General features: G+C 51.5%; 2 protein-coding genes across 2 annotated transcripts; one reads left to right on the top strand and one right to left on the bottom strand.

Annotated features, from left to right (window-relative positions):
* Nucleotides 1–319: 319 nt before the first annotated feature.
* Nucleotides 320–5,702, top strand: LOC34617997 (dynamin-1-like protein). The gene is made up of 17 exons (XM_026338350.1): nucleotides 320–526; nucleotides 690–938; nucleotides 1,163–1,260; nucleotides 1,557–1,688; nucleotides 1,877–1,983; nucleotides 2,203–2,378; nucleotides 2,558–2,715; nucleotides 2,972–3,083; nucleotides 3,198–3,350; nucleotides 3,442–3,544; nucleotides 3,722–3,834; nucleotides 3,967–4,174; nucleotides 4,362–4,393; nucleotides 4,615–4,742; nucleotides 4,880–4,983; nucleotides 5,226–5,298; nucleotides 5,615–5,702. The coding sequence occupies exons 1-17, from the start codon at nucleotides 320–322 to the stop codon at nucleotides 5,700–5,702; spliced, it is 2,241 nt and encodes a 746-aa protein (XP_026194135.1).
* A 799-nt stretch (nucleotides 5,703–6,501) lies between these two features.
* On the bottom strand, nucleotides 6,502–11,704 carry LOC34617996. The gene is made up of 8 exons (XM_022731341.1): nucleotides 11,062–11,704; nucleotides 10,038–10,912; nucleotides 9,571–9,669; nucleotides 8,788–8,913; nucleotides 8,390–8,471; nucleotides 8,105–8,217; nucleotides 7,754–7,902; nucleotides 6,502–7,594 (listed from the first exon to the last, which is right to left on the bottom strand). Exons 1-8 carry the CDS (start codon nucleotides 11,702–11,704, stop codon nucleotides 6,502–6,504), a joined length of 3,180 nt encoding a protein of 1,059 aa, XP_022590456.1.
* Nucleotides 11,705–11,938: the final 234 nt, after the last annotated feature.

The following is an 11,938-nucleotide window of genomic DNA, read 5'->3' as shown; positions in this document are numbered from 1 at the left end:
GAGCGGCTAGCCTGCGCGCATCACTCTCTTGTCTCACGAGTCCGGGTGGCTCACTACCGTTTACAGGGGTCCCCACGGGCCCTTATCATCAGCGTCTTACCGATGCACTGACGTGCGGTCTCAAAGTCCAGAGCACGAATGTGTTGCAGGCTGCGATTCTTGAGCAGCGTGAGCACGGAATCCTGCTGTTCGTATCGGTTGTAAGCGGGAGACAGTCCTGTAAGCTTTTTTGTATCCATCGATCCGTATTATCGCTGCATGGTGATGCAGCATGTCGAAAAGCCGGTGAGACGCATCGTCGGTCTGCCAAGTCTTCGAGATGGAGCAGCTAATCCCCATTATGAACCGTCTTCAAGACGCGCTTCTGACTCTAGGAAGTGGCGATGGCACTGTATTTGACCTACCGCAAATAGCTGTGGTAGGTGCTCAGTCCGTGGGAAAGACCTCCGTGCTAGAGGCGGTGATCGGTAAAGATTTTTTGCCAAGAGGCACTGGCATTGTCACAAGGCGGCCCCTAATCCTTCAGGTAACAGTCGACTTCCTTCATCTGGCAGGTGCTTGTCTATGTTGCAATGCCTGCGTAAATGCGTTATAGTGCTCCTTTTTTGGCCCGTAAACCCTCAATATCCGAACGGGGCGGGGGCAACCAAGGCACTCAGCGTGTGCCTGCTGTGCATTGCTCTATGCAGCTGCAACATACATCAGAAACTGCAGAATGGGGGGAATTCAGCCACTCTCCCGGGCACCGCTTCACCGATTTCGCTCAGATTAGGAGAGAAATCGAGAGAGAGACAGAACGCGTAACGGGCCGCTCCAAGAATATTTCCCCAGTTCCTATTTGCCTTAAGATCGTCTCCCCGAACGTTATCGACCTGACGCTCGTTGACTTGCCAGGCATCACCAAAGTACCAGTGGGGGACCAACCTTCAGATATAGAGGTGCTGCATCCTCCCGTAATTCTCTGGCGGCTGCCGATATCTGTACATTTCATCTCAAATCTTGCCGTCGCTGTCCTAAGTCGCCTAGATTCCGAATGCCCTTTTCGTACATGGAATTGTTAGACCCGCGCACGGCCCCTGCCCAGCACGGCGACCTCAATCGAGGGATCCCTTATTATCTATTCATGCAGTCTTGAGCCTTGTTTGCTTTCCTCATTCTGCAGCTGCAGATTCGCAAAATCGTCTTGCAGTATATTAGTCAGCCGTCATGCATCATTCTAGCCATCACGGCTGCCAATACTGACATTGCAAACTCTGACAGGTGAGCACATTCTTCCCATGACTCTTCTATTTTGAACCGTATTATATGAGTATCGTCATAATTTCCTCTCTTTTTTTGTTGCATCGACTATGCATTGATTGGGGATGTATCCAGGCACTGCATTTTGATGCACAAACACAGGAAACGCGTATGTGCCATGCTGTCGATTTCGGGGGTCTTGCAATGCACATCATTATTCACCGTCCCTTACAGCCCCATTCCTGAGCAAATGGTATGTCCTCTTGCTTTATCTGAAACCTTATTTGTGTCTGTGCCACATCTCTGGGTGTTTTTAGCCTAAAGATTGCCCGTGACGCAGATCCTGAAGGCATTCGAACCATCGGAGTGGTAACAAAAGTCGACACAATGGAGGAGGGTTCCGATTGCGTTGACGTACTCACAGGCAAAGTCTATCCACTGAGGCGCGGGTATGATTACAAAAATTCCCTTCGCAGGTTACAATTGAGGCTGCACGCTGGCGAGGTGACATGTGTGGCGTTTTACCATACGTCCAAATTACACTGGTTGAAACTGACTACAGTTCCCCGGCTGGCGCATGAAGCGTATACGGGCTTTTTGTTGTGTCTGTGTGACCCGTGTTGCTCTATGCGCTCAGGTTCGTGGGCGTAGTGTGTAGAAGTCTCGCTCAGACACGTGAACAACTTTCCCCGAAAGCCGCACAAGAAGAAGAGGCCAGATTTTTCGAGAAGCACCCTGCATACAGATGCTTGGGAAATCGTTGCGGCACTCGATATCTTGCGAAGATGCTAAACCAGGTACGCTGTCGAGCATGAATCCTGCGACATTCATACTCGCGCGTTTCCGCAGTTGGCTTGAGATGTTCATGTATATCTCTGCTTACCATGAGTATTATGCTCTCGAATGCCTTCACGGTGCATCCCTTGCCCTTACTTATCCCGCTCAATGTGTCTTTCGTACTGCAGGTACTAATGCAACACATCCGCAAGTCCTTGCCGGAGTTACGTGGGCGGCTCCAAAAGAGACTTCAAGAGCAAGAAGCGGAGCTGGCAGGTTACGGAGACCCACTGCTGGAAGCCAAGGGAAATGCGGGGGCCTTGCTCTTGCACTTCTTTTCCAAGTTTGCTCGCAATTTCCAAGTCCGCCTCTGAAGCAAAATAGCTTTTTCGCATTTTGACTAAGTATTGTCGAGGAATTACAGACACGCTTCAGTTCGTCTGTCTGCATCCTCTTTAGGCTTGTGGACGTGCCATTACTTCCCGTCTATGCACATGCAATTATTTGGCAGTACCCACCTTGGGGTGAACGTCTTCCTCAGGACGCGATTGACGGGAAACTGCAATCGCAGCACTCTTCGGATCATTTAATGGGGGGCGCGCGCATCAACTTCATATTTCACGATTGGTACGGGCGTGCTTTGGCGGAGTTCGACCCCCTCAACGGTCTCACAGACCGCGAAATTCGCACTGCCATCAGGTAAGGGCACTTTCTATCTTCCAGAGCAACGAATTTCGCCTTCGCATGATGCCAAGTTTCAGTTTTCGTTCCGCACTAGCTTCGAGACACCAACTGTATGTCCTGTTTGGGTCCGAAAGCAAAAGCCCCAGACAGTTTCGAGCTAAGGGTCTGCATCCCATCGTCGTGGAGCTTGTCCGTGCTGCCAACAATTACACTTGGCAGTGCTACGCGAATATGCACCCATTCTGTCCGATTTCCCGCTTGTGGCTACTAGGAACGCGACGGGGCCTAAAGCGGCATTATTTGTGCCTGAAGGCGCATTTGAAATCCTTGTGAAGAAGCAGATACAGCGGCTGGAGACCCCCTCCCTCCTTTGCGTTGAGCAGGTACGCAATTCCTTTGGGACTCTAGACTCTAGGGTCTAGGGGGTTTGCTATCTGGCTTGTAAAGGAGGCTCGCCATTCGATATGGGGTTTATGTGCTGTTGTACACTTTTTCAGGTTTACGATGAGCTGCAGAAGATCGTCGAAAAGTCTGAGCTTCCCGAGATGTCCCGTTTCACGAACTTACGAGACAGGATTCTGGAGGTTGTGTGTGGCGTTCTCAAGAGATGCCTTGCCCCCACGAATCAAATGATTCACAACATTATTCAGGTGAGTGCTTGCCCACACCCACTGCCCTCAGGCGTACCCAGGGTGCCGGGTTGGATAAAGACCTTGGGATGTGTTTGCCTTTTCGTGCAAGATTGAGTTGGCATACATCAACACCAGCCACCCAGACTTCCTGAACAACAAAGTCCTACCGGAACTCTTTGGACAGGGCAGCCCCGACAGGCGCGATTCGTGCTGTAAGAACACCAGAGAGCAACGCCGCATATTCGGACGCAGCCAATGTTCTGTGCCCAGACAAGCAGGCGATTAAGAAGGTCCTTATCGAATATTGTAGCCCATGCACCGATCGACAAAAGAAGCACAGATGCCGTCACATAATTTATATTCTACCTGTGGTATTGATATGTATACAGCTCCCAGCTTAGGCAACGCCATGCAGAATCAAATGCCACCGCCGCCTCAGCAAGGCGGAAAGCTTCCTGCGTCTCTGGATAAGGAGCCACCGCCCTCACCCAGAGGAGAGTTTGTGAGTACTGCTCCCGTCCTTGTTACCCTTTTATCATTAGCAGCTTTCGCAGAGTCTTCGCTGGTCGCTCTCTCGGGTACATCTGACAGGGTCGCGTCACATGTGCTGCTGCCGTTGTTTTGACGCTCGTAGGGTGTTGGAGGTGTACTGCAGCAAGGCGGATTTTTTAGCTTTTTAAAGAACTCCAGGCCGTCTCCTCACAGCAACAGGCAGAACTCTACCATTCCCACGCATTTAGCCGCCGTACAGCCGCCGCAGCTGGTGCAACAGCACATACAACAGCCACCTGTTCAACAAAGGTGTGATGCATCTGCCATTGCTGAGCGATATGCAACAGATAGTAAGTTGTATAGACAGAGTCTTTTGCTGCCATTCATTTTTATCTGTTGGTGATGTGCTGATCTTAGTTCAACTAGGTTGAGAGGGCGCACTATGAGAATGCTCCCCTCCAACTCCTCAGGGAACTCCAGGATCTGGATAATTAGGGTAAATTCGCTGGAAAGCATGTGCTTTCGTGCTGCATGCAGCTCGCCTGACCTCTTCATTTAACTTATACCGTGTAAGTCGTCTGGATAATGCCTCTTGCCGGGATATAACGCAAGGCGATGTTTCCCGCACAGCTGTTTTAGAATTTTCTTGGTTGATGCATCCTAGGGTCTGAAAAGACGTAGTGCATGGGAACCTGATGCTTTCCAAATCTTGTGTAGTTCACTTGCCGAGTACACCGCCTTTCATAGCTCCTAGCGGCCTTTGTTTGTTTGCTTATGCTGTCCGTTACAGGAGACGGGGGGCATTCTTCTGCCGGCCGTTCCACCGGTCGTTGCGCCATCAGACACCCCATCGGATCGGGAAGAGTTTGAGACGAATATTATCAAATCTCTGCTCTGGTCGTACTTCCAAATTGTTAGGTGAGTGCATCTGCAGTGTAGAGCATACACCTGTTGATTTAAGCAATGCCTTCAGTACGAACTTTTGAGAGATAGAAGGAACGGCTTTAGGAGTTGTAGGGAAGGTGGTACCTGTGTATTCTGCGAGTCGTTTACAGAAAAAACGTTGCGGATGCGGTGCCAAAGGCAATAATGTACTTTATGGTCAATACGGCGAAGGACGTGCTACAGAGAGAGCTAGTAGCTCAGCTGTATAGAGAAGGTGAGGCTTTAGGCTGCTGCGGTCAGTCCCGACCTCCTGAATTCCAGGTTTGAACAGTTCTCCGTTTAGAAACTGTCAACTCTAGTCTTGTCAAACTATCGTCATGATTTCCGAGCTACTGCGTGGATATGTGCAAACTTGCATCATGCCACAGTCTATATGTACTTGGCCTCAAGTGTCGCTAATCGATCCGCGTGCTGCGCTTTATACCTGTTCTGTTGCCCTTGTCTATGATGAACCAGAGCTGTTTGGGGAGCTGATGAAGGAGGCGGGAGATATTAGTGCAAAGCGACAGCAATGCAAGCAGCTCGTAAAGTGAGTAGGCCAGAAGGTAGCCTTGATTCTGTTTGTCCGCATCTGCCGTCGAAACTACTTTTTTCCTGGCTGCTTGCATGTCAATTGCTGTGAACGCTTCTCCACATTACGCTTTAGCTTCGTCTTTCTTTTGCAGCGTCTATAGTCCAATTGGGTGAAGGCAGCCTCAAAGTACCACGTTTAATGAACTGTTACGATATCTGCTCCACTTTTGGCCTATTCTTGCCAGCAAATCCTTTCTGTAAGGTGGTCCTCTATGGTTTTCCCATTTTTCGAAAAAAAATTCGTATGTAGTATTTTCCATGCATCTGTTCAGATCTATACGGAGCGCGCTTGAGATCATTTCTCAAGTAAGAGGGTTCGGGGGAGACGATCCTGCGGTGCCCCTCAGTCGCGGCTTGTAGGCATATCTTCTCTACCTGCGCTACGAATCTGAATCTGAAGCATGAGCTGTTATTCAGCTTGCTGCAAGGCATGACCGAGCAAACCGATACGTTGACAATTCTGGTGGAGCAACCTAAGCCTTCCCAGAGAAATCACAGTGCGGGGCATCTGAGTTATCTGTGGCATTATAACACCCGTGCAGTAGAATGTTTTGTTGGTCACGAAGGAGAACACGTCAGATGTTCCCCTTTCCATGACTGCACGGTCCGTTTTCCATGCATGGCGTTCCACCTAATTTGGCGGCCTTTATCCTCGGACTGCATAAAAACAGTGTCATTCAGTGGCGGGTGCTTGGTCGTAGCCATAAGCTAATAGGTTCCTTAGCCTACATCAAATTCCCCAATTTTCACAGAGTTTTACGCACAGTTAAAACGCCTCCTGCCAAGTATTCAGCGCACAGAGGCGCTAACTGCATTCGGATTGAGCCTTGGCACGCTTCGCCGGCTTTGACTCTACCTCTGCCGTGAATCCCTATAGGTGAACTGATAGCTTCTGCCTCCTAGAAGGAGGAAGGGAATGTGGCAGCCGCCTAATTGTATATCTGGTGCATTGCCAAACGGAATCTGCCCGAATGGTCACATTACACCGGTTCCTGCGACGGCGCAAACGTCCCCTAGTGCTCAACTGACCTCTTACAGGCAGAATGCAAGACACAGGCTGCCTCGGGCATCACGCACAAATGTCCTCAGGCTTGCCTCCCCTATGCTAGCTGAATGGCGAAACAAGCCCTTGGCACACTCTGAGTGTGTGTTTCCCTTGTCAGTGATTGCTGCGCTTGATAGTAGTAAATAGAAGAACACCAACACCAATCATGAAAGCTACCAGGAGACCCATCTGAGTCCTGTGAGAGAGCATTTCCTCCTTTTCTTCTGTTTCTGTGGTGCCGTTCGGTATAAGTAAGGTATTGTCAGGTAGAGTGAGAAAGTGGGATACCGCTGTTTCATCCCGTAGCAGCCTTTGCAGAAACCTTCTCTCTTGCAGATGCAGTAGCTGCCGCTGCATTCTTCGCAGTTGCTGTCGTAGCTTGTCCAGCTGTCTTTGCAAATGCTGCTTTGTGGCTGCATGTGGGTTGTTATTGATTTGCCCCTGGCGCATCTCCACAAGAGCTTCCATGTGCTCCTGTTGCTGCCGCTGTCGTTGCTCGTCCCTTTCCCACTCCTGTAATCCTCGCAGCTTAAGCGTTCTATTTGGCTGCATCTGGTGCTGGAAGAGAAAAGGCAGGAAGCAACGGTGCTCCGCTCGCTGGCGGAGCAGCATCGCGGACGCGTCCACTAACATCTGCCGCAGGGAAACTGGGGTAGCAATCGCGATTCTATCGCTACAATTTCCAGCCCAGCAAGTGCAGGTAAAGTTGTTCTCTTCGTTACCACTGCCAAGAGGGAGCTGGAGTACAAGTGGCAGATGAACGGCACTGCGGCAAAGGGAGGCTCCCCCAAAACTCGTGCTGTTGCCAACGCTTTCTCCGTTGGACACGCAAGACGTATCTTCAAATCTGGTTCTTCCTTGGCTGTCATCCGCTTCATCGTCCAGCGGCTGGCTCTGGATGAAAGGGCCTCCATGACCTTTCTCGACTTCGGCGTTTTCTGATGCAAAGACTTCGGGGGAATGGCAAACTGACTCTGGGCCGCTGAAGGGGATTGTTGAACTGCTGCACTTCCCCACCGTAGGGAGTGTTTCCGGATGGGGTAGCTGCTGTGGAGGCGATTGCCGTCCTTCCGCGAATGCTTGCTGCCTTTTCCTGTGGCGGCAGGCAGCGCATTCATATTTTTCAACATCCTGGTGCACAGGCAAGAACATCTCCTCTAGAGTTGCCAAGTCAGCCGACGCGAGTTGGAGGCGGAGAGTCCGTGTACTGCAGCACTCAGCACCAGTCAACAGAATCTACACCCGCGCTGACAGCAACCTCGGTGATAGGCATGATAACAAGCCATTGAACAACTTAAATGAGTTAACCGCGCGCATCACGATCAGCCGTCGCTGCTATGGAGCAGAAAACGCAAAACCACCGTACTCGCGTGAAATTTGATCGGGTGTGGTGTGCTGCAGCACGACCAACAAGGGAAGCAGGCATGTGACAGCCCGTAGTCGCTTTAGCAGAGCCAAAATCTCTGTGGATAGAGGCAGAACAGATTGCGGGATGAGGAAAAGACAGACGTGAACCTGCAGCAAGTAATGGCGCAAGGAGACTCTCAGCAACCTTGAGAATCCCAGTAAGAAGCCGAATCGACGAATGAACTGCTTGCGCGTAATTCACCACCTTGCTTATACAGGGGACCCGAGTAAAAGTGAAGCTATAAAAATATTGCTTGCAAAGCTTTACGGAGGAACAATAGTAGAATCGTAACCGCAGGCTTTAACGCACCCTCCGTTCTGTAGGCTCTGCCTGAACTGCCGTGACGCTCTCCCACTTCTCAAGCACGCGAAGTTCACAATAAGGAAGAGCAGAGGCAAAACTGGTTGCTGCAATTACCGGGACTGCGCAGTACGAGCAAACATTCATGGCAAATATGCGCTCGATGGCATTTCTAAAGCAACCACTCCTCGCCGCGTGAGAAAAGTAACCTGCCCTGTAGGATACGCAAGTTCAAGATATGCGGGCATCCGCGCATTCGGCTAAGCTGCACGTGTGGCTGAGTGAATGCCATACCTTCCACAAAGGGAGCGGCAAAAGGAACACGGAAAACAGACTCCTCCCCACAAGAGACCCGTTGGTGACGCACTTGTTGCCACTGAGATCGCGCACAAAGGAATTCAAATATTGAGGTGAATTCTAGGGATAGGGGTGCGGAAAGATCGGAGGTCAACGGTGGATGAAGGTGACATGCACATGGAAACAATGCAGAAGGTAACTGTGCCGAATAAGAAGAAAGCAGGAACAAGACGCATGCATTAGCATCCAGTGCAAAACGTAAGCTGCCTCGGTAGGCTATACGAGGGCTTGGTCAGCCCTGCACTCTGTGCTCATGCAGCCAAGCCCTAAAACGTGCAGCGGGGTGCCAACTGACGGACAAGTTGTAGTAGACGGCTATCGCTGTGTCTACGCACCTCCACGAACATCTGCTGGCAAAAGCAGCCTACGTCCACCCCAGGCAAAGCAGTAGCGAGAATATTCAGTCTCAAGTCGTTTCGTTGCAAGCGCCGCCTGCACTGGCGCTCCAAGTGCTGCTGTGCCTGAGACACGCAGACGGCACTTCAAACGCCTCCTGATGATTCGGGAGCACCAGCAATAGAAACAGATGCATCGAGCACTCCAAGCTCTACAGGCAACTGATGCTTATCCTCCAGATGCACGTGCTGTCACAGAATATCGCCCCCGGTGGGCATCGCATCCACGCTTGAGTCCGCACGCCTGCAAACGTTAAGGTCGGCTACTTGCAAGCGAACAACATGCATACAGCGCGGCGGCAGAAGGACGCCCGCACACCCCTACACTTGTGGAGTTACAAACATGCTAAACTGCTGGTGCATCATAAAAAAGAGGTGTGTAGATGTGACTTAAAACCGTGAACTCCACATATGTACGAATTGCAGTCCTGCATGTTGCTACCCTGCCGGCGAAAATACAAACACAGAACCGACGGCTGCGTGCTCTCAAGACTGCATGCATCACATGACACTTGAGTTGCACTGGAATTGTAATGCAAAGAGAAGCAAGATGGCTGTTGGTTTTCACGAATGGGAAAAAGCCACTGCCTAGAAGAACCTCGCCTCGCTACTGTCTTGAGGGCTAGCCACAGATAGCATGAACGAGCTCAGGATGCAACCACGGAGATAATAGCAGGATATTATCGAATGAAGCGGGAAAAAGAAAGACTGTATCGTGCTCACTTGGTGCAGAAGCAAGCTCAGACCCTCTCCGCCTGACGCGTCCGAGTATCCGCCCTCAGGAGGCTCTGACACGTCTGTAGCAGAGCACGATATCTCAGCCTGCATAAAAGGCAACACATATGAGTTCGTAAGGACAGGTTGTTGCTTGGCACGCAAAGCAAGAAGCCTAGTAGTCCGGGATCCGATGATAAACGGACAAATGGAATAAATCAAAACGCGCAGTGCGATCTCCGAGGCTAAACATGAAAAGTGAGGTGATACGAGGTAGCTTGTGGGGGCTGCGCCAGAAAATACAGCTGGATGCCGTAAGGGTCCATGTGGAAGAACACAGGTGGGAGGGGCACTGACAGGCTAGCAGCGACACGGCAGACGGCTAGACAGCAGCTTGGTGACGGCCAGAGAAGAGAGGGCAACGACTCCCGAAGCCGTGAAGGCGGCACATATACACGTTGCAAAAGCGAACCCACTTGAGGGGCGACCTGAGCAGAACAGGATGAGGCTTCTGCAGGTTCATCACAGGCTGGCATTGTGCCTTGTTGCGTGTCACTGTGGACTCCAAATGCGGATATCGCCGCACATGAGGCTGGCCGTGGAGAACAAACAGCAGCACCTGCGGAGTCCAGCTGCAGTAGTTGAGGCTCTGCAGGCCTTTTCCGAGAAGAACGGCTTGGAGACTTTCCACTCTTGCTGGATGACTCCGAAGGCGTCGAGAGAGCACTGTCTTTCCTCTGGTCTCCGCTCCAGCAGCTACTTAGGCTGCCCTTGGGTGAATCAACGGATGTAAGCTGCCAACGCCCGCACCAGCCACTTAGTATCGTGGAGGCAGGCTCGGCAGCTGTGAACTCTCCGCTGCCGAGGGCAACTACCTGGTGTAAAGATCCTTGATGCTCGATCGGCTCGCGCCTTGCACGGACTCCGGAGAGCACAGCAGATCTGAGGATTTGTACAACAGCACTCCCTCTTCGGGCAATCGTTTCACCAACGGCAGCTGCTGTGGCCGCTGCACTGACGGCGGCGTTCGGAGCTGAATGACTGTCACCATGGCGCCTTTCCACCAAGGCCAGAGGGACAAGGCCAGCGCACGCCCAATCCCACCCCCTTAACTGCTGCCTTTGGGTAAGCCGCAGCAAATGCAGGGCATCGTACACAGGGGCACCATGCACAAACTCGAATTCTGTTAAGGGCGAACTCCTGCCAGAGAGACTGCCTGCTGATCTCTTGGGGTCCTTCTCACAAGTGCCTGGTATATTGACCCCCTGTTCAGCCGATTCTATCGCCACAGCAGCTGCTACCGGGCATCCACCATTATCGTTTTGGATGTGTTCCCACCCTTCAGTGTGCTCTGAAGAACCATAGATTTCAAAGAAAACAGATCACAGATATATGCACATCTAGGGCATAAAATGATCTAAAAATGAGCATTTAAGGGATCCCGAATACGGGGAGTGCAGTAGAGAAGTGCATATGCCTTGAAGAAATGTCGAAGCTCACCGCATTCAATTGAGGACCTCGTTTTGGGCCCCTCTGCCAAGGAAGGGCCTACAGAGCCCACCAGATATTGCTCTTGCCTCTGAGAGCTGAGTCCACAGACATGCGTCTCCTCATGTGAGTGAAACGGAGTTGAAGGAATCGCGCTTGGGTGGTCTTCCGCTGCCGCCGCAGCCTCTTCTAAAGACTCACGGCTACATCTCGCATCCGGCGCACCCACTGGATCTACAGGCGGCAAAATCTGCTCATCTTCAGAAATACTTGCGTATGCTTCCTCCGCCTGCCCGTGTTGCTCCTCTTGATGCTGCAAACTGAAGTCTACCAGCGCAACTTGCAAGTCGCACGTAACAGGATTTCCACCCGAAGAATCAGTCTTCCTCGTGGCATGAAGGCACGTACTACACTTCATACAGCTACATTCCTGGCCCAAAGTAGTACAGCTGCGCTGATCAGCCGAACAGCTGCAAGTTTGCTCCGTCGAATGCCTTGGGGACATGGCGCCACTGCCGCCGGTACTGCGTGACACAGTCGATGGCAACGCACTTGGCTCTGTCACTTCATCAGCCTGCAGGACTTCCAGGTGTGTCTGACAGTTTTGACGGTTCCTGCAGCCAGGCAATATGGAATTCCACACGTTAGTCAGCATTGCCTCGCACGGATTCGCAGCCACGGGAGCTCCACGTCAGACATTCAGCCGATAAGCGGGTCTCGCAGGTGAAGACCATCCACACATGAGGTAGCTTTAAGAAACTGAGGGTGAATCAGATGCTGAACTGGTCAGCAAATATGATTGCCTCATGAAATACTGTTAAGACGGTTGCGCGCCGAGATCCAGGTCACTCTGCCGATTCCATAGCCTTCCCGCACCGAAAAAGCCGTT

The sequence above is a fragment of the Cyclospora cayetanensis genome, unplaced genomic scaffold, assembly GCF_002999335.1.
Source record: "Cyclospora cayetanensis isolate NF1_C8 unplaced genomic scaffold, CcayRef3 CcayRef3_contig_251, whole genome shotgun sequence".
Classification (NCBI taxonomy): Eukaryota; Apicomplexa; class Conoidasida; order Eucoccidiorida; family Eimeriidae; genus Cyclospora; species Cyclospora cayetanensis.
This window is presented reverse-complemented; position numbering and strand designations above follow the sequence as displayed.